Here is a 19,816-nt window from a genome sequence, read left to right on the forward strand (position 1 = left end):
TTGGATATTTCAAATTAATTTTCCTTAACATTTTGGCTGTCAATTGAGTATGTCTCTTTGTACATTTTGTATACCTTGTGCATGCTTTCTGTGTTGTTTCTAATAAAAATATTTCCAGGTGCAAGGGGAAGGGGATGACCATGGGTGTAGCCAGGATTTTTGTTGGGGAGGCAGGCGTTTTGTTAGGGGGGCAGAACCTAAGATTTGCATTGATTTGCATTGATTTAGGGGGGGGACAGGTGCCTCCCCCTGCCTACACCCATGAGGCTGACTGGTGGCTGTGTAAGAACTCCTGATCCCTTGGAGCAATTCTTACTTGGCACAGGTGACCAAGTAAGTGGCTTTGTCAGAGATGGGATCCTGGGATGAACAAGTCATTGAGTATCTCAATGCTATTCCTATTTCTCTGGTACAAAACATGAAATCAGAGTAATATAAAGTTCCATGGTTTGACCAATCAAGTCAAATGACCTCATTATTCCCATGTTGTCTGGGGCACAACATTTTTTTTTTAAAGGTTACCTTCAACACATTTTCCCCTACAATCCAGATTCAGAAAGCACACTCATTTTTACACATTTCACACAAAAATCTTCAGATTTCAAAATAAAATGGAAACTAGCAAAGTTTGGAGGTCAAATGTCCAAATAAGGCAGGCTTCACTTGCAAGGCAAAGAAAGAAAGAAAGAAAGAAAGAAAGAAAGAAAGAAAGAAAGAAAGAAAGAAAGAAAGAGCTCTGCTATTTGATACAGCACACAGTGGCAGCAACAGTTCACCCTGGGTCAATTCGCAGATTTGCACACTGTACAATTAACTAAAAATTTCTACAATAGTAGTCCTGTCATCTATGTGCTGCAAAAAGGGGATAGGTAGACGGGCAGAACCTACATGCATACAACAATATGTGGAGAAAGCTTATTTTTCTCCTGCTCTGGAGGATAGGACTCAAACCAATGGCTTCAAATTACAAGAAAAGATATTCCAACTAAACATCAGGAAGAAATTTCTTGACAGCAAGAGCTGTTCGACAGTGGAACAGACACCCTCAGGAGGTTGTGGGCTCTCCTTCCTTGGTGGTTTTTAAGCAGAGGTGGGATGGTCGTCTGTCATAGATGCTTTAGCTAAGATTTCTGCATTGCAAGGGGCTGGACTGGATGACCCTTGCAGTCCCTTGCAACTCTACAATTCTATGATTCTAGAAAAGATTCTAAAAAGCCTGTGCAAGACAGAGGCAAGGAGGAAATGTCTGCCCAAAGCTCATTCTTGCACCCTACTACAAGTAGAGCCTGTGTTCTGGGGAACAGTGTGAACCAGCCCAAAATGAAATAATGTCCAAAAGTTATGTAATAATGCTAGAGATTCAAGGAGAGAATCATACAGGGGAAAAAGAAAGAAAGAACACATATCAGTCAAGCCAACAGCATGCTGGTGATGTTCAGCCAGAAATTTGACAAGAAATGTCTAACTGAAAGAAAATAGAATTACAAAAAACAGCAAGCAAACAAACAAAACTAGTCTATAGGCGAAAAACACAAGCCATTTTGTTGCAGTTGTTACAGAAAAGCCTGTTCTGAAAAGTGTGGTCAATCAGGAAGAGGTATTCTATGTGCCACTGAATGTACAGAAAAAACTAGGAGTTGAGGTTGGCATCACTGGCCGGGGCAGGGGGGGGTGGCGGGAATGCACCAAGGAACAACTAGACTACCCAAACAAGAAAAGCATGCTAGTGTTGCTACACTGATGACACTCGACACTATTTATTTCACCATATGTCTCAAAAAGAAAACAATTAAAAGCCAAACCAGAGGAAAGGAACACTCGGAAGAATTTGTGTTCCACCAACACGAGACTACAAATTGACCTAATTCTCATGTCATAAGCCATAAACCATGGTTTACTGTGCACAAGCAAATTGCTCCGGTTTTGCCCTGCCCTCTTCCCAGCTCATGCCAGGAAGAAACAAACCATGACCTTTGGCTTAACGTTACAATAAAAACAGGGACCAAGGTTTGCTGGAACAAAACAGGATCAGACGTAACTGTTGTAACACTAAACTAGAGGTCATAGTTTGTATATGTGAGCAAAGAGCGGAGAAACAGCTCAACTCAGTGCACTCATAGCAAACCATGAACTAGAGTATACTATGACAGATGAACTGGGCCACTGTATAGTAAAGTGGGGGGGGGGGGGAGTCAAGAAGAATACAAAACCAGTTAAGAATCCTCTTAAACTCTTAAGAACTGTTAAATATATCATATCTTAGCAATTATCTAGCTACATCAGCAATTATAAAGTCTTATCTTAATGAGACTTTTTTGTTTCAAAAAGTATTTGAGGCCTGCAACCTTCCAATACAATTGCATTATTCTCTTTCTCCATTTTTGACAGATTGCAACGTGTTCTATTCATGTGAGGCCAAAAAGTGGCAGAAACCTGCCTTGCATCATCAGACTGTGCAAACGCTAAGGGTAGGCATAGAATCACCAATGACAGCCACCAGAGTGGCCTCTACTACAGTGATTAGTAAGCAGACATTGGTCCAATCTCTGCTTACCCAGTCAAGACACATAAATATTGGATTGTGTGGAGGTCAGTTCCTTTTGGCTGGAACCAAGGAAATGAGATGTGGCTCCCATTTGAAAAATAACAAACTATGGTATAAGAAGAATTTTTCATTATTTACCATATCTTTTTAAACAGGCCCCCCAAAGTTACTAGCCTCCTAAAAGGTTTGTAGCCTGCTAAGAGAGGTTGGAGCAGCAGCAATGGAGTGTTCCATCCATCCTCTGTCTGTCCATTCGCTTTCCTGTATACAATTCCTTTTCATCTAAGTTGACCAGGCAAGTGATTAAATATGAGGTGGTTTGCAGACTGGAGGAACAATATTCATGAGGTGGAGGTAGTAGCCATGTACAAAATTATTTTATGTCTCCAAACAACGCAAAGGTCACCCACAGCTATGGAACCCAATATCTGCATGAACTGTATACTATTGACAACAATGAAACAGGTAAATGGTGAATTCAAGCAAGTACTTCCAAATCACATGTGAGTGAGATAATTTAAAAATAAAACACACACAAAAAAAGAGCAAGATGATGGCTATTGCCAGATAGGAACTATTATCAGAAGCATAAGTGGCAGATAAAAATGCTGGCTTAAAAAGTGGCAAATAGATTATATTAGCAGAGCACATTTTAAAGAATGAGACAAACATGGCTCTGGAGCACTCTAAAAATAACTGATCAACTGAAAAGAAGCTTACAGCTGGCACTTCAATTAGTGAGCATTGTATAAAAATGCAAGTTTAAATGAAAATCTTTCAGAACAGCACCTCCTTCAAAGATGATATCTACATGAAAGTCAAAGGAAGCCCATGTTTCGGACAGTTAATGTTCAAGGCAGTTAAACATCTGTTAAGTAAGCATTTCAAGCAGACTGGGTGGGGAAGGGTACCAGATATGATTGTGACAATGTTATCTGCATCTCTGCATTTCTCAGGTGCTACACAACAAATCCTTTAAAACATAAAGTTGTACTATGGAGTTAGTCAATGTGAAATCTTATTAATACCACCACACAATTTGGTGACCCTCAAAAAGAAAAACAATAGCAGCCCAACTCATCAGAGGGAAGGATCATAGTAGAAAGTACTGTAGCCAACTTAATAGAAAGTAGCTAAGCATCTGTGCATGCCCATCGTTTCTTCATGCTACTATGTGCTTGATGGGCCTTATACAAATTTAATAATTAAAATGCTACCATCACACATTTTAAACTTTCTTCCATGGTGTTATTCCAAACCTATTTTTTTTAAAAAAAACAAAACCTTAAAAATACCACATGAAGAATGGAGATGGAAACATTTAGATAAAAAGTAACATTAAAAAACCCTCTACAACATTATCTGAAGAAATACCTGAGTAGATATACAGCCCTTTCAATATCATTGAGTTCTTCATCAACTGTCAATCTCTCTATTTCTTCTGGTGTCTGTCAAGTGTGAAACACAAATTAACATAATTAACATCTCAAGTCCATGCTTGAATCTGTTAAAAACTACTTCCAACCCAAGTTTACAGTACATAAATATACTTAATCATTGAGATCACTGTGACTTATTCCTGAGTGACTATGCCTAGGATGATGCTGTTAATTATGTTGTACAGCTCGAAACACAAATAAGTTAAATCAGAGTACATGAAATTAAAAAGATGCCAATGGAAAATGAATTCAAGTGCTCCTGCTTAATTGGTTATGAAGCTGTCTTGTATGAGTCAGACCATTGATCCATTTAGCTCAATAGGATCTATACCAACTAGCATCTGCTTTCCAAGCTCTTAGGTAAGGGTCTTTCCTGACCCTGCTAACTAGAGACAGTAAGAACTGAAGCTAGGATTTTGTGCATGCAAAACATGTGGTCTATAGCTGTCCCCTTCCTCAGTTTCTGAATCAGAATGTCAGGCTGTAATTTTTAACTCACTTTCTCTGGAACAGTCTCCTGGAAGTCTATAAACAGTTCCAGGGTTTTGAGGCCTTTGGTTTTTAATACTCAGAATCTCCGATAACATTTCAAAAATTAGGTAGTGCACTTTTTAAAAATCAGGAATAGTCCCCCCCACACACACCATTTATTAAACTACATCCTGAAAGAAAGGAATGGGAAAAGATCCCAAATTATATAATCACAAAACCTAATTCAAGTTAAAGCAGTTTATATCTAGTATTTCTTCCCCCACCTCACACTTAAAACCCCATTTCTGAAATAATTCTACTGTAAGATGACATGATTTAATGCCCTTATCTGTGCAAACTATCTCTTCATTGTAAAACAAGCTGAGCCTGCATATAGCAGATAGTAGCACCATTTGTTTAATAGATTCCAATCTGAAATAACTGCAGTTTGATTAGAAAGTACAGTTTTAAATATATATATATAGAGAGAGAGAGAGGTATACCTTTAGACTCCTGCGTACTGGCCTTTCAATAATAGTAAGTTCCTGCAGATCTTCTATATAACCAAATAGATTGTTCTGGCTAAAATCCATTTTGTAGGAGAAGATGATTATCGGATGCATGTACTAGGTTGGAGCTCCAGTCTTTGACAAAACCAGGGTTGTGTGCAAGCTTCACATTGCACTGAGGCCAGAGAGAGGGAGAGAGGGTTGGAGAGAGAGAGGAGAGCAAGCAGGCAACAAACACCCTCTTCTCGTCTTAAAAGGATGCACTGGTGGAGGTGGGCGAGTAGAGGCTGCTCTGCTGCTGCTGCTTCCTCCTCCTCCTCCTCCTCTTCGTAGGACGCTACTGAGCCCCCACCGCCCAGGAGGAGCCTCAGCAAACACAATGCGGCACCAGCACAACCCGCCGCCGTTGCTGCTCCAAGAGCATCACTCGCCACTCAGCCCAGGCTCCGGCAAGGAAACTTTCACTCCTGCTGCTTCACTTTCGCCTCAGTCCCTCCAGCGTTTCCAGGGAGAAGGAGACACCAACATCTCCCTTCCTCCACCTTCTCCACCACACATACGCATATACGCACGCCCTCCTTTCACTTCGCTCCTGATTGCTTTTCTCTCTCTTTTTTTTTTTTGGTGGGGGCGCTAAGGGTGGAAATGCAAGGCGTGGGGGTGGGGGATGGAAGCGGATCTGAGGCTGCAACTTTTCTCCTCTTTGGCCCAGGAAAGGAGGCAGATCTTGGGACCCCCTGCTCCAGGACAGATGGGGGCAGATGCCCACCTGAAAGCTAACACTGAAGAGGGTTTTGCAGTTGGGGGGGGGATGGAGGAGAAATCGACAACTTCTTCCCCGAACGAGTGCAAAGGGATTATCGGTTTGTATTTTAAATGTGAATTTAGGGGGCGTGCGGATTAGAGGGACCTGCACCCCCGCAAGAAGGGTTGGTTAGGGAGGGCAGGCACCGTTTCCTAGATGCTCCAAGAACAGGGGAGAAGATTTCCCGGGGGGGGGACGGGGTGGTTTGGGTGGCAGAACGGGGAGGTGGGCGAATGACAAGATCTATAGCCCTTTTTTTGTAGGGCGGGAAAGATGGATTTTTTTGGGGGGTGCGCTTACGGAGGGAAACGCAGCGACTCTATCATATATATAAGCCCGAGAGTGCGGTGCGTTCCCACCCCCGCCAAAGGAGCGGCTCTCCTGCCTTCCCGCCGCCCCCGAAGCGCAGCGATTCCCCCGCCCCCCTCCTGGTGACGGGCCAGGATGGGGCTCCGCGAGCGGAGAGAGACAAGAGAGCGCCAAGCCGGAAAGGCCGGATGCCAACCCCGGGAGATGCTGGGCCACTCAGGGCCCTTCCGAGGGACGCGGCTTCATGGGCCCAGGCGGGCTGCCTGCTTTCCCTCGCCCTGCAGCTCCTAGAGGCGCCGCGCTCCCTCCCCCGCGACTCGAGGAGCCCGAGGGGCGAGGGAGCCGGAGCCGCCTTCGCCTCCGCGGGCAGTGTGGCAGCGCCGAGCCCGTCGCCAGGGCAACGAAGCCGCTACAGAGGCCCCGGAGGGGCAAAAAGGGCCGACCCGAGCGCGCCAATATCGCAACGCGCCCGGGAAGACGGTCCAGGCACATCATATATATAGTATTATATTATGTATGACGGGGCAAGGCTCCGTTTCGGCTTAATTTGTTGTTTCCCACCCCTCTCCCTGAGGTAAATTCCCGTTTGCCACACGGGCCCGCCTCATGAGAAACTAGCCGCCGTCGCCGCCTGCTACGCGCACCGTCAATCCCTTTGCCCCGCTTCAGGTGGTGAAAGACAAAACGGCTTTTTTAATCCACGGCTGCTGGCCGTTGGTTGGCTGCGCTCTTCCCCCTCGGGAGGGGGTGGTGGTCACGTGCTCCGGGGCCAAGGGCCGGCCCACCCGTAAGGCAAGGTGAGGTGATGGCCTTTGGGGGGGGATTAGCAGGGGCAGCAGACCTGGCCCCCTAGGAACGCATCACCCGCTGACACAGCGACAGCAGTGCACTCTGTGAAAGCCAAATCTGCCCCCTTATCAGCAACGCACACACACCGCCACGCCACCTGTACAACAGGCCTCACAGTGGTTTGCCTCAGGTGCCAAAATGTATTGGCCCTGCTTCCCATTGGGATGTCTGGTTGGATGCTTTGAGAACAGGAGGCTAGACCCGATCTTGTTCTTTATTGAATTCATATACCACCCTATACCCAGAGGTCTCAGGGCAGTTCACAGAACAAAATATGTAATCAAAATATAGGCCACTGTCTTGATCCAGCAGGGCCTCCTTATGCTCTTGGGCCTCCCATGCCAAAACAAAAAGACCCCAGCAAGGCAGAATAGAGTGGTATTATTACTTCCCTCAATGTGGACACTATACTTCTGATGATGCAGCCTAGAATAGCATTAGCTCTTTTCTTCCCCCTCTTTATTTTTTTTTTTTTTTTTTTTTTTTTTTTTGCTGCTGCGGCATCACACTGTTGGCTTATGTTAAGCTTGTGGTCCACCAAGACCCCTAGATCCTTTTCACATGTATTGCTAGCAAGCCAGGTGTCCCCCATCTTATATTTGTTCAGGTGGTTATTTGTGTCTTAAGTTTAGAAACTTAACATTTGTTCCTATTGAAATTCATCTTTAGTTTTTTGCATCAACTCAGGCGCATTGGCCACTGTAATGAGACAGGCCACCTTATGGGCACATACATCCAGGTGGGAGCTTCATTTGCAGGCTGATCTTTGGTCACTGACAACAGTTAGGGTTGCCATGTTTCAAAAGATTGAAGATTGTGGAGCTTTTTTGCAGAATCTCAAAAAAAGAAGTTTTTGAGCTATTTTTAAAGCCGAATCCCAGCTATATCTGGGAAATTATGGACTAAAAAAAAAAAGGCAAGCCGGCATTGTCTTGTGGATGCTGTAAAAAACTTGCATGCATGAGGAGTACCCTTCCACAATAAACACCTACTGTATCTGGAAGCACACTGAGAGTTGCTTTGGTTCATGGTAGAGAAATAGTTAAATGTGGTAGTGTTTCCTCACTTCTGCATCCCCAGGCAGGATAGAACAAGCCCTAGATGTCTCTGCAACTTGCCCATACTGCTGTGGGGACATAAGCAATTTCTTATTCCCCTGCTTATACTTCAGAAGTCACTTTTAAGAATCAGGCGACTCTGAATATGCAAAGAGACAGGAGGGATGTGCTACCCAAGGCAAACCTTTCATGCTGTTTCATGTTAAGGTTGGGCCTGGGGGTGGTTGCTTCTTAATTAGGCATGTCAAAATTCATTTTCAATAATAAGATGTAATGGAAGACTGAATACACTTTTTACTGGCACTTTATATATTTATTGGTGAGCCCGCCAATTTAATTAGACAATTAACTGTTACTTTTAACCAATAAATGTCAATCTGTTAGCATAGAGCACTGGAGAATCAGAATTACCGGTAGATACACAAATTTTCATCGTACAGATCCTACAAAGGGCAGGGTGAACTGACATTTCCTGGGGAAAATTCTGCCAAGAGTTGCTAGGAATAAATATGGAGAACCAATTTCCTCAATTTTGTGTTCTCAGTGGGCTGGGGGACCTCAGGCCCTGGGGCTGGATGTGGCCTTACAGGCCACACTGCCTGGCAAGTACAGAGTCTCCCAAGTTCATGCACCCTCCCCAGCCCTGCAGTCTTGAGTTGTTTTTTGTTTGTTTTGCCGGGCTGGAAGTTTTCCTCTTCCATGGAGAGATGTGTGAGGAGGCTACAGAACCCTCTGAGTTGTGTGTGACTGGAATGTTGCCATCAGCTCAAAGGCAAGAATTGCATTTGTTGTTGCTCTACACAGCACAGGTTTGTGCACATGTACCATACCCCATGGCAGCAGGGCCCCCAGACTCTTAGCTTTCGTTTTAAAAAGTAAGGAATAATAATCTGAGATGTACTTAATGTTGAAAAGAAACAGGGTTATACCACAGATAGGGTAAAATGATTAAAATGACATACACCCTGAATAAGCAGACATTGGACGTTACTCTCCATGAGCATAGATAACGGTGTGATTCTGCCCTGACGTCTTCATGGCTCGCATCCTATTTGTCTGGCGTTTTCTATTTGAGTTTTGACCTCATTCCATTTAAATACTGCATGTGCCAAACAGGGCTGCATTTCTACTGCACTCCGCTGAGTTGCATGCACATCTATCCCACCTCCATAGCCCTGCCATGCTGTTTTGTGGAATCTTTCATATTGTTTTATATATAAATTCCTTGAAAGCTCTCTAGAGCATTACATCACAGGCACACCAACAGAGTTTTGAAAGCATCTCAGGAAAAGGCAGAAACAAAGAGGAACAAACAGGGACAGTTCTTTATCAGGGACAGGTAGCAGAAAACAGGCACAGTTGGTCATGGATAGCAAGCGTATGGCACTGGAGATGAGCATTTGGAAACAGGAGGCGAGCAAGGTTTGAAATGAAGGAGGGGCACGCTTTCACTCACAGTATGGAAAGGCCTGAGTGCTATTGTACAAATGGAACAGCATTGATTACAGGAGATACCTCCATTTATACAGATGGATTTAGGGTTGCACCCCAAGGCTACAAGCCCCAAATTACTCTGCTGTTGCTGAAAGCCGTACTGAAAAATGATTTCAGTAGACGGTTCTTATGCTCAAAATGCTTTGCTGCTAGTGCCTCTCTAGACTCCTGTAACTCTTCCTTTCCCTCCATGTTATGCTGGATAACTCACTACGCTAACAGGAAATGGTAGACCGACCAACCCCACAAGGCTTGGGGCGGGGGGGAATCAAATTATGTGAAATATTATTTGACTTCATGCACATTCTAATTATACTTTTTATACTAAGCAGACACCAAGATGCAAGAGAACAACCAGTAATGTTTCTGCAAACGAAAATAATGAAACTATGAAGCAGTAGTTTCTTAGCAACAAACTGGAAGCTGTGTTAAGTAATGTTCTTATTTTTATCGGGGCTTGTGTGTATTGGCAGTTTGGCATCTCTATTCTAGGAATTTTTATACGTGCAGATATTTCACTTCCCCCACCCTCTCTCTTGCCATATATATGAGGAGGTTATGATGACAACAGTGATTACTACCTTTTATCCAGATAGGTGCACTGTGCATTTAGCAACTGCCCAATATGTAGTAATTCAGCTAGGACAGTTTTTTCTGTAGATTGAAAAACAGTAATGAGGTCTAGTCTGTTGAAGTTCTGGCAGTTGTGCAGCTTTTAAAGGCACAAATGTTTTGTCAAGAAAAGGAGAAAGAAACCAACACTTAAAATGACAACATATTTCTTTATTTTTTAAATGATATTTATTACTTTTTCAACATTTCCAATACAACACTACAAACAAAAAAGAAAAGAGAAAAAACAATACAAATACAATACAAAAATGCTACATGGACTAACAAAACAAAGCAAAAACAAACAAAAACAATTTGAAAACACCTCAAACATTTTCAATATCTTATATTTCATTCACTTATTTCCAGCGACCTCCTCACACCTCCCTTTTTGTATTCCACTTCTATTAATTGTTTCAGCAATTCCTTTCCATCTTACTCTGTTTTCTATCCTATAATTATCTTAACACATTCTTGCCTTATTTTTCCTTTAATTTTCTATTAATCTATTTATACTTAATTCCTTATGACATTTCTACTAAAGCCATATAACTTCATTCCAACATTTTTCTAACAGTCCTTAATTTTACAATATTTTTATAAATAGTCTTTAAACTTTTTCCAGTCTTCTTCCACCGACTCTTCTCCCTGGTCTCGGATCTTGCCAGTCATTTCCGCCAATTCCATATAGTCCATCAACTTCGTCTGCCATTGTCCAACACTTCAGTGCTTTCAAGAAGCAACCATTCTCTCAACCAGCAAAAAGCAGATGGTTCACAACGAAATTTAAAGGTCTGGCAGGGCAGGTGCACCTCCTTATTTGGCATCCATCAATATCTTAAGTTTTACTCGAGGCTTCCTGCCCTGCCAAACAACTCTAGAAACATCCCTCTGCCACCTCCTGAAACACTCCATCCCATCCAAAGCTTGCAATGTTTGAAACAAAAGCAACATCCCCAGCAACACAGCAGCCCTCATCCCCACCACAGTAACTCGGACCAACAGTAACAACTTCTGATTTGTCCATATTTCCAAATCCCCCTTCTCTTCAATCCAACATCCTTCACAGTTATCCTTAAACAGATTCACATTATTGGCGGTCATACTAACCCCCAAATACCTCTCTTTCTCAACCAATGTTAGTCCTGTCGCCTCCTGAAACTCTGTCAAGCTTTCCTTTTCCAGTTCAGATAGGGCCCTGGTCCTCAAATTCATCTGTTCTTCTTTAAGTTCAATCATAACAAATGTCAGCTTATGTTCATCAGGTTGTCTTTGTATGGATGGGACTCTCCTCTCCAGTTGTATTGCTTTAGATTCAGCAGCAAGGGTTTTTTCCCTGACTTCATCTGCAGTTTGCCGTATCAGAGTAGATTCCTGTGTCAGTTTCTGGGTGGTTTCTGAATTGGTATTCACCTTTTGTCCCAAGTTATTTAAACTTTCTACGATTAAGTCAATTTCAATATTTGCAGCATCCATTTTCACATTTATCACGTCTGTTTTCTTGTGAAGTTGTTCCAGCGAATTGTTTATTTTCAATAATTCAGCCACTAAGGCCTCTTCTGTTGACATCCCGTCTGTTTTTTCCTTTCCATTTGCCATAACACTTAAGAGATTCAAGGTCAATTCCAAAGTCTCACACTTTTTTATCTTGCAGCTGGAAATTCCCCTAGCCCAGCTCCTGCAGAGTAACCAATTTCAAAAGCTTCCACTAGGGGAAAACAGTTTCTATTTGTATCGGTCAGTATGTCCTCTTTTAAACACAGTTTCAATAATCCAAAGTTAGTTTCAATTTTCAGTTACTTTCCTCCTTTTTTTGAAAACAACCGGAGACAGTAGAAACAATGTATTCTCTTGTTTAGCTACCTGTCAATGAATGTTCTAAACGCTGTCAATGGAAGTTCCAAAAAACATCAATCCTGCTAGCAGCCCGTTTCCAGGGTCAGAGCAGTGGTATTTTAACTCTCTTAACTCTCTCCTACAGGCATATTCAGTCCACCACTTCCCCCCCCCCATTTCTCCTATCTCCAAAAAGGGGGGGGGGGTTAGTTCTTTACCGATGGAAATTTAGTCTTTTACAAAAGGCTTTCCAAGACTTTAGCTTGCAGCCTCCTTGCTTCAGTTTATCTACAAAAGGGGGAGGCAGACTTCCTGTATTGAACCTCCCCGTTTCGATGCCAGATTAAACGTTTAAAAATCCAATTCTTCCCAATTCAGCTCTACTCACGGGTAATTACTTTAGAGACAAATTGTCTACAGGAAAAAGTCAGTGCTCTCCGACAACAGCTATGCGGCTTCGCTCCCTGGAAGAAGCAGACGATTCGAAGCACCGCGCCACTCACCCCACATCGCTCCGGATCCCCGAAACCAGGTTTCCCCGCGAGTAGGGGAGGCGCAAAAGGTGCCCGCCGAATCCCACGTTCACAGGCTTCTCCCGCCTGTGATTTTTACGGGTCTCCGCCTTCGCCATGGCGGTACAGACCCAAATTCCCACGGTGCAAATTCCTCCCAATCAGAGGAATTCCGCCATTGCCGGAGGCACCAACCCAGAAGTCTAAAATGACAACATATTTAAAGTAGGAATTTCACCTAGTGAAAACAGTTCATTTTACTAATGTAGGAAAAGCCTCAAAAGTACCATCTCTTTTTTTCTTTACCAAAAACACATGGGCTCTACTGAATGGTTTGCTCACAGTATCTGTATGTGTTTTGGCTACAGAGATCTTCATATCCCAAGAGAAAGCAGGACTCCAGTCTTTTGAAGAAAGGCTACACCACATTCAGAAGACAATGTAGCCTTTGTCAGTTGTCACAGTTTGTGCAAGAGAGAGCAAGGCAGCACCCTTGACACCCATATCCCCATTGGCTCTACGAGTCCTAATTTGGGAGAAAAGTGGCATAAAAATGAATAAATTGAATAAATAAACATAAGATGACCCTCCTGGATCAGGCCATGTAGACCTCCTATGGGAAACCTGCAAACAAGCTGGAAATGAGTGCAGCAGCACTCTGACCAGCTGCAGTTCCCAGCAATGTGTAATTCCCCTACAATCCAAGTGTTTTGTGGGTGCATGTCTATAGAGGTAAGTCTGCTCTACATGCATCAACTTCCTCTGGATGCAGAACTCTATCTATGCTTCACTCTGCCCTTCATACCATGGGCATCCATGGGGTAGGGGGAGTCCTCACCAATCTCACCCACCCTGGATGAACGATAATTTCTGGATCCCTTGCTTTCTTTTTTTTTAAAAAAAGTCTAGCAGTTCTAGAACCTAAGATACAAGACAAATTTGTACAGCCACAATTCTTTCCATTCTTTTTATATAGTGAAAACTGGTTTGTCTGCCCCCTTCAGTGTTTTACTTGGTCAGCCTTCTACAGAAAAACTCCTACAGACTCCCATGCTTCACACAATTGTTAATCACATAAGGGGACAGGAACTAGGACTGAACAGACTACTATTCCCTATCACTACTACTCCTCTTCAGAAAAAGCTATGCCAATATTATAAGAACTTAGCACCAGGTAGGGCCAACACATTTAACCAACTGCACCTGGTGGGTGGAAGTTTATATGCATCGATCTGGAAGTTTGCGAATCACCTGGGAAACTCTTCTGCACAGCCCAGATGGAGCAGATAAGGATACCAGATACCGCCATTGATAATATCAAAAGCTGCTGAAAAGTCAAGGAAAATGAACAGGGACACCTTTTCCCTGTTTCTATCCTGACAGAGGTAATCATACAGAGCAATCAATGCCATCTTTAAATATTTTAAGGGCTGTCACATGGAAGAGGGAATGATTGTTTTCTCCTGCTCTGAAGGGTAGGACTCAAGGCAACGGCTTCAAGTTGTGAGAAAGGAGATTCCAACTAAACATTTGAAAAACTTTCTGAAAGGAAGAGCTGTTTGGCAGTGGAACAGACTCCCTCGAGAGGTGGCGGACTCTCCTTCCTTGGAGGTTTTTAAGTAGAGATTGGATGGCCATCTGTCATGGATGCTTCAGCTGAGATTCCTGCATTGCATGGAGTTGGACTAGATGACCCTTGTGTCCCTTCCAGCTCTAAGATTCTATGAATGCAGTTAGTTCCTGTACCATTGTTGTTGTCGTTTAGTCGTGTCCGACTCTTCGTGACCCCATGGACCAGAGCACACCAGGCACTCCTGTCTTCCACTGCCTCCCGCAGTTTGGTCAAACTCATGCTGGTAGCTTCGAGAACACTGTCCAGCCATCTCGTCCTCTGTCATCCCCTTCTCCTTGGGCCCTCCATCTTTCCCAACATTAGGGTCTTTTCCAGGGAGTCTTCTCTTCTCATGAGGTGGCCAAAGTATTGGAGCCTCAGCTTCAGGATCTGTTCTTCTAGTGAGCACTCGGCTGATTTCCTTAAGAATGGATAGTTTTGATCTTCTTGCAGTCCATGGGACTCTCAAGAGTCTCCTCCAGCACCATAATTCAAAAGCATCAATTCTTCGGCGATCAGCTTTCTTTATGGTCCAGCTCTCACTTCCATACATCACTACTGGGAAAACCATAGCTTTTACTATACGGACCTTTGTTGGCAAGGTGATGTCTCTGCTTTTTAAGATGCTGTCTAGGTTTGTCATTGCTTTTCTCCCAAGAAGCAGGCGTCTTTTAATTTCGTGGCTGCTGTCACCATCTGCAGTGATCATGGAGCCCAAGAAAGTAAAATCTCTCACTGCCTCCATTTCGTCCCCTTCTATTTGCCAGGAGATGATGGGACCAGTGGCCATGATCTTCGTTTTTTTGATGTTGAGCTTCAGACCATATTTTGCGCTCTCCTCTTTCACCCTCAATAAAAGGTTCTTTAATTCCTCCTCACTTTCTGCCATCAAGGTTGTGTTATCTGCATATCTGAGGTTGTTGATATTTCTTCCAGCCATCTTAATTCCGGCTAGGGATTCATCCAGCCCAGCGTTTCACATGATGAATTCTGTACCATATCCAGGTCTAAACCCCAACTGTAATGGATTTAGAAAATCAGTTTCCTCCAAGAACACTTAGATCTGGCTCGTGACTCAAGAACCTGGATACTGGTTGTTTAGTTGATATTGAGTCAGAGACAATCATGAACACATTTTGATAACTTGAAAGCAGGCATTATGGCTCAGACAGAAGTTATAATAGTATGGCACTTAAATTATGGACTATTGTGAATTTTTTTTGCCTCACTGAAGCCCTTAAGGCTTTATAAACGCTTTTCAAAAGGGCCTCATTTTTATTCAACATTTGCTCTCTAAATTTCAACCGTGTCTTCTAAGCTGAAATCAAGGAGGCTTACAAAACACAATGAATATTTAAGAAACACAAACATAATCATTATCATAAAACCTTGATGTTCTGTTAATAAGGTGGCACAAGATCACATTGCATAAAACTACTCACTCACTCACTCACTCACTCACTCACTCAATAAATAAATAAATAAATAAATAAATGAGCCAGTCTCTCAAAAGAAAATGTCTCCTTGAGGTTCAAAATCAATTGACACAAGCAAGTTCTATGGAAGGGATTTCCTCAAAAGGTGATTGTAATAGCATTGAAAAATTATAAGTGGAAACCGTTTTCCAGTTAAGTTGCAAAGAAGAGGCTTGACAAAAAAAATTGTTTAATTCATTAAGGCCCTGAATTCTTTTTATGTAACAATGTTTGTGCAGCTGGTAGGGAAGACTAGGAACTTCAAGTGTTACGACTTTCAAATTCTTTAAAGTGTATTGTACTTTAAAGAACTGGCATGATATGTAATTCTGTCAATGTGAAGGTGTAATGCTTCAAGGAGGAAGGAGTCAAATGTGAAATTGCTGATCTTCTAACGGAAACACGTAACTTGTCCCTCAGATCAGTCTCCATTTCTGAAGAATTGGAAAGAAGCCAATGTAACGCCAATATTGCAAAAAGGATGCGGGGGGATCCTGGAGATTATAGGCTGGTTAGCTTAACATTTTTCCTGCGAAAACTGGTGGAATTTATTGTTTCGTTTTTTAAAAGTTGACAAGCATATAATGAACCTTGCTGAAGGAAAGCCAGCATGGCTTCTGAAGGACAAGCCCTGTTTCACAATGCTATTAGCGTTATTTGGAAGTGTCAGTAAGCATGTTGTAGATCAAAGTCTTTTTTATGTTGAGTTTAATTCTGCATTTTTTCATTTTTACTGGACTTGCGTCATCCACTTTGAGGAGCTGCCAGGCAAGGTGCCAGTTTGCAAAACAAACAAATAATAAATTGGGGTCATCAGTTCTTTGTTATGATAGATTTTAATAGGGTTCCCAATTTTCCAATGGCCTTCTGCAGCTGTGCCTGTAACATAGGGCAACTTATGTGTTGCCAAAAAGAGGGCGGAGGGGAATGCATCACACAAAAAAGCGGCCAAAAAAATTAACGTAAACCTTGCATAGTCTAATTTATATTTATAGATGCACATTTATAAATATTTACTATAATAATTACTAGAAACACATCTCACCATAACTGAGAAGATAGTGGCTTGTGTGCCTGCTCAGTCTCCTATCCGGATGGTAATTGCTGATGGGCATCTTCAAATCCCCTGCTCCTCTTTCTCTAGTTTTGTTATTTTTAAACTGGACTAGGACCAGAGAGCCCTTCATAGGACCTTCTTGACCTCCCTTGAAATAGAGGGCTGTAAAGTTGGACACATGGCTACCCTACTGTAACAGCAGCTTGATCTGTAGCTATTAGCAGATGATAAAATCTTTCTCCTGCTCTGAAAAGCATAATCCCTGCATATCAAGTCTCTGTTAAAAGCACAGTTGCAGAAGCCACCTGAACAGTCCTCCTCAAAGCCTAAAGAGTTGGCAGAGTGGTTCAATCTCCTTATGCCTGTGCCTCTGAGGTAACGTATAGTAATGATTTCCTAGGACAGAAAATGGTTTCAAGGTGCTGCTTTTCAGTCTCTCTTTACTAATACGGATGCATCAAGGAATAATTTTCAAGCACCCCAATGACTGAGAAGCAACTGGAGATAGTCTTAGAGAGATGAAATCATACTAATTATTGCAATAATTGCATTTCACTGTCTGGCCCCATCCTTTCCCTTCCAGAAATCTCCTGTTTGCTGTCTCTGCCTATGTGTCATAGTGTAAGAGAAGCTGTTCCGGCCATCTGTCTGTCTTCATGCTTAACTCAAAAACTCTCCATTGTTTCTGGTGTATAATTTAAGCCGTAGATATTTTTTTTTGCCAAGATCAACCTGCAAAATGCTCTCGATCACACAGGGGAAAATAACATGCTGTGTCTTCTGGCAGTGCACTTTAGCTACTTGGAACTCCCCCCCCCCCCCCCCCGTTCATCATGTTACTCTCCACATGCCCCTTCTCTCAGTGAAAAACACCGGAGGTGCGGGGAGGGCAAGAGAAGGAGAACAATAGGAAAAGTACGAGAAAATAACATGGTTCTTTCTTAGGTGAAGCTTGAAGTGACATTCAAATCCATACAGCCATTGTATTAAGAACATTAACAGCCTTGCTGGGTCAGAACAGCAGACACTTAAAGGGAAATGATATAACTGCACAGCACTCCAGAGGAGTTCTGCACTCCCTGTTCCTTAATTCTATCAGTTGGTGAGGACTATTTTAAGGTTACTGGATGCAGCGGAAGATGGGGCTGCTCCCATAACAGCTGGGCAGAAAAGAGAATTCCCGGAAATGCATCTTCACATTCACAGCTGTCCAAGGCTACTGATGGGGGAGACTGCTGTTGCATTCATGTCCTGCTTGGGGGAGTCCCAAAAACATCTGGCTTGCCACTGTGAGAGCAGGATGGACTAGATGGGCCTTTGGCAGCCACTTGACTCAGTAGAACTATGATTGCAGGTAAGAACTGCTGCTCCATCAGCCCGTCACATGTCCGTCCAACATGTCAGGAGGCTAGCAGGCCAGCCACACCGCAACCATGAGAAGGGTGACTTGTGTATACAATGGATGCTTGGGTTGCAAATGTGATCCGTGCGGGAGGCATGTTTGCATAGTGTTTGCAACCCGCGACCCGCATGGGTCGCAATTTAGCACTTCTGTGCAAGCGCCAAAACCCAGAAGTAATCGTTCTGGTACTTCTGAGTTCGGCACAGTGCGCACCCCGAAATTTCACAACCCGAAGCGTCTGTAATCTGAGGTATGACTCTACTGACATAGACACTCACAGCTCTTCTGTGTAAGGATGGTATCCTGAGTCAGAGTCCTTTCTCAGATGGAGAAATGTGATGTGCATTGGTACATGCACAGGGCTCCTGCACATGGTCACCCAATGTATGGTTGTTAAGGTGGAGATGTAGCAGCAAGGTTTATTAGCAGGGACCAAGACTGGTTTGTGATGCTCCTCAACCCTCTCACGTGGGCTTTAAACCCATGATCGAGCAATAGCAAATCAATGCACACACACTTAGCACTGAACAGAATGTAGGTGGATTAGGTAGTGAGGTTTATCTGCCCACCTCTCCCAGTTGACTCCCCACCAGCTGAAGTTGGGATAGCTATCTGCAAGAAAACCAACCAACCAAAGGGCATTCCTGGAATCTGGGGCAACCAAGCTGTTTCCACTGCTATCACTTGACAGTATTAGATCTAATCCAGGCCTATATAATCCTGCCTGCACTTTTGCCATATCCATCCTGAACAGGAGGGCTGCAGATGTCACAGTAGTTCTAATCCCCTGCAAAGCCCAGCCAGCACCATAAATGAATTCAATGCACAATATGCAGTTAGGAAGCTGTCCAAATCAAGCCAGACTATTCGTCCATTAAGTATTTGCTATTGGCAGCTACTCACTAGCGTCCCTGAAAAAGATCTCTCCCAGCACCTACAACCTGTCCCCCCCCCCCTAAGTGGAAAGGCAGAATTGAGCCTGTAGTCAAAGCATATGCTCTACTGTTGAGCTATGTATGGTTTCCCCCCCCCCCCCAGAACCTGCCCTATTCTTGTGACTAATTTGATTTAAACTGTTTTTAATATTGCATTTTGAAATGGCAAGAATTGGACCTTTTGGTGAAGGACAAGTAACAGTAGATGGATGTGGATTTATTCGCAGTTTGTTGTGCACAAGATTTGAATCTGGCGTTTATGGGAAAAATGGGCAAATAGGTCACGTGAAAGACGGTAACATTAAGAAAATGGACAACTTGGGAAATTATGATTTTATTTTATTGACTACACTTTGACATTTTTACTGCTTCAATCTGTTATTCTATACAGGACATTGTTAAAAAAATAAAATTGTGAATTGGGTTTGGGGGGAGGGGGAATGTTTTTTGGATGCAATTTCTCATCCCTCCTTTTCAATAATTAATAAAATCAATTTTAAAAGTAGCAGCAGCAGCAACAACAATACAAGGTGAAAAGACTTCAGCAACTTTTAATAAGAAAAAATACAGGGCCAAACGATTCATACTGAGACTACGGGCATGAGAGCACAAGTGCTCAGAAAGCGTGCAATACCATCCTCCTGTTAATCTGTGATTAGCTGGAGAGGGACGCAGGTGGCACTGTGCGTTAAACCACAGAGCCTAGGACTTCCTGATCAGAAGGTCGGTGGTTCGAATTCCCGTGATGGGGTGAGCTCCCGTTGCTCGGTCCCTGCTCCTGCCAACCTAGCAGTTTGAAAGCACGTCAAAGTGCAAGTAGATAAATAGGTACCGCTCCGGCGGGAAGGTAAACGGTGTTTCCGTGTGCTGCTCTGGTTCACCAGAAGCGGCTTAGT

General features: G+C 43.2%; 1 protein-coding gene across 2 annotated transcripts in view; it reads right to left on the bottom strand.

The window, feature by feature from the left end:
* PPP4R4 (protein phosphatase 4 regulatory subunit 4) overlaps positions 1-6,724 on the bottom strand; it is an 80,826-nt gene extending 74,102 nt beyond the window's left edge. The window contains exons 1-2 of one of the 2 annotated variants that reach the window (XM_081172810.1): positions 4,959-6,724; positions 3,920-3,993 (exon numbers count right to left, since the gene is read on the bottom strand). In XM_081172810.1, coding sequence (XP_081028936.1) covers positions 3,920-3,993; positions 4,959-5,078 — 194 coding nt within the window. In that variant the 5' untranslated portion in view covers positions 5,079-6,724. The remainder of the gene's footprint in view (positions 1-3,919; positions 3,994-4,958) is intronic. The other variant, XM_081172811.1, reaches the window with a different exon arrangement.
* Positions 6,725-19,816: the final 13,092 nt, after the last annotated feature.

The sequence above is a fragment of the Podarcis bocagei genome, assembly GCF_964188305.1.
Source record: "Podarcis bocagei genome assembly, chromosome: 1".
Lineage (NCBI taxonomy): Eukaryota > Metazoa > Chordata > Lepidosauria > Squamata > Lacertidae > Podarcis > Podarcis bocagei.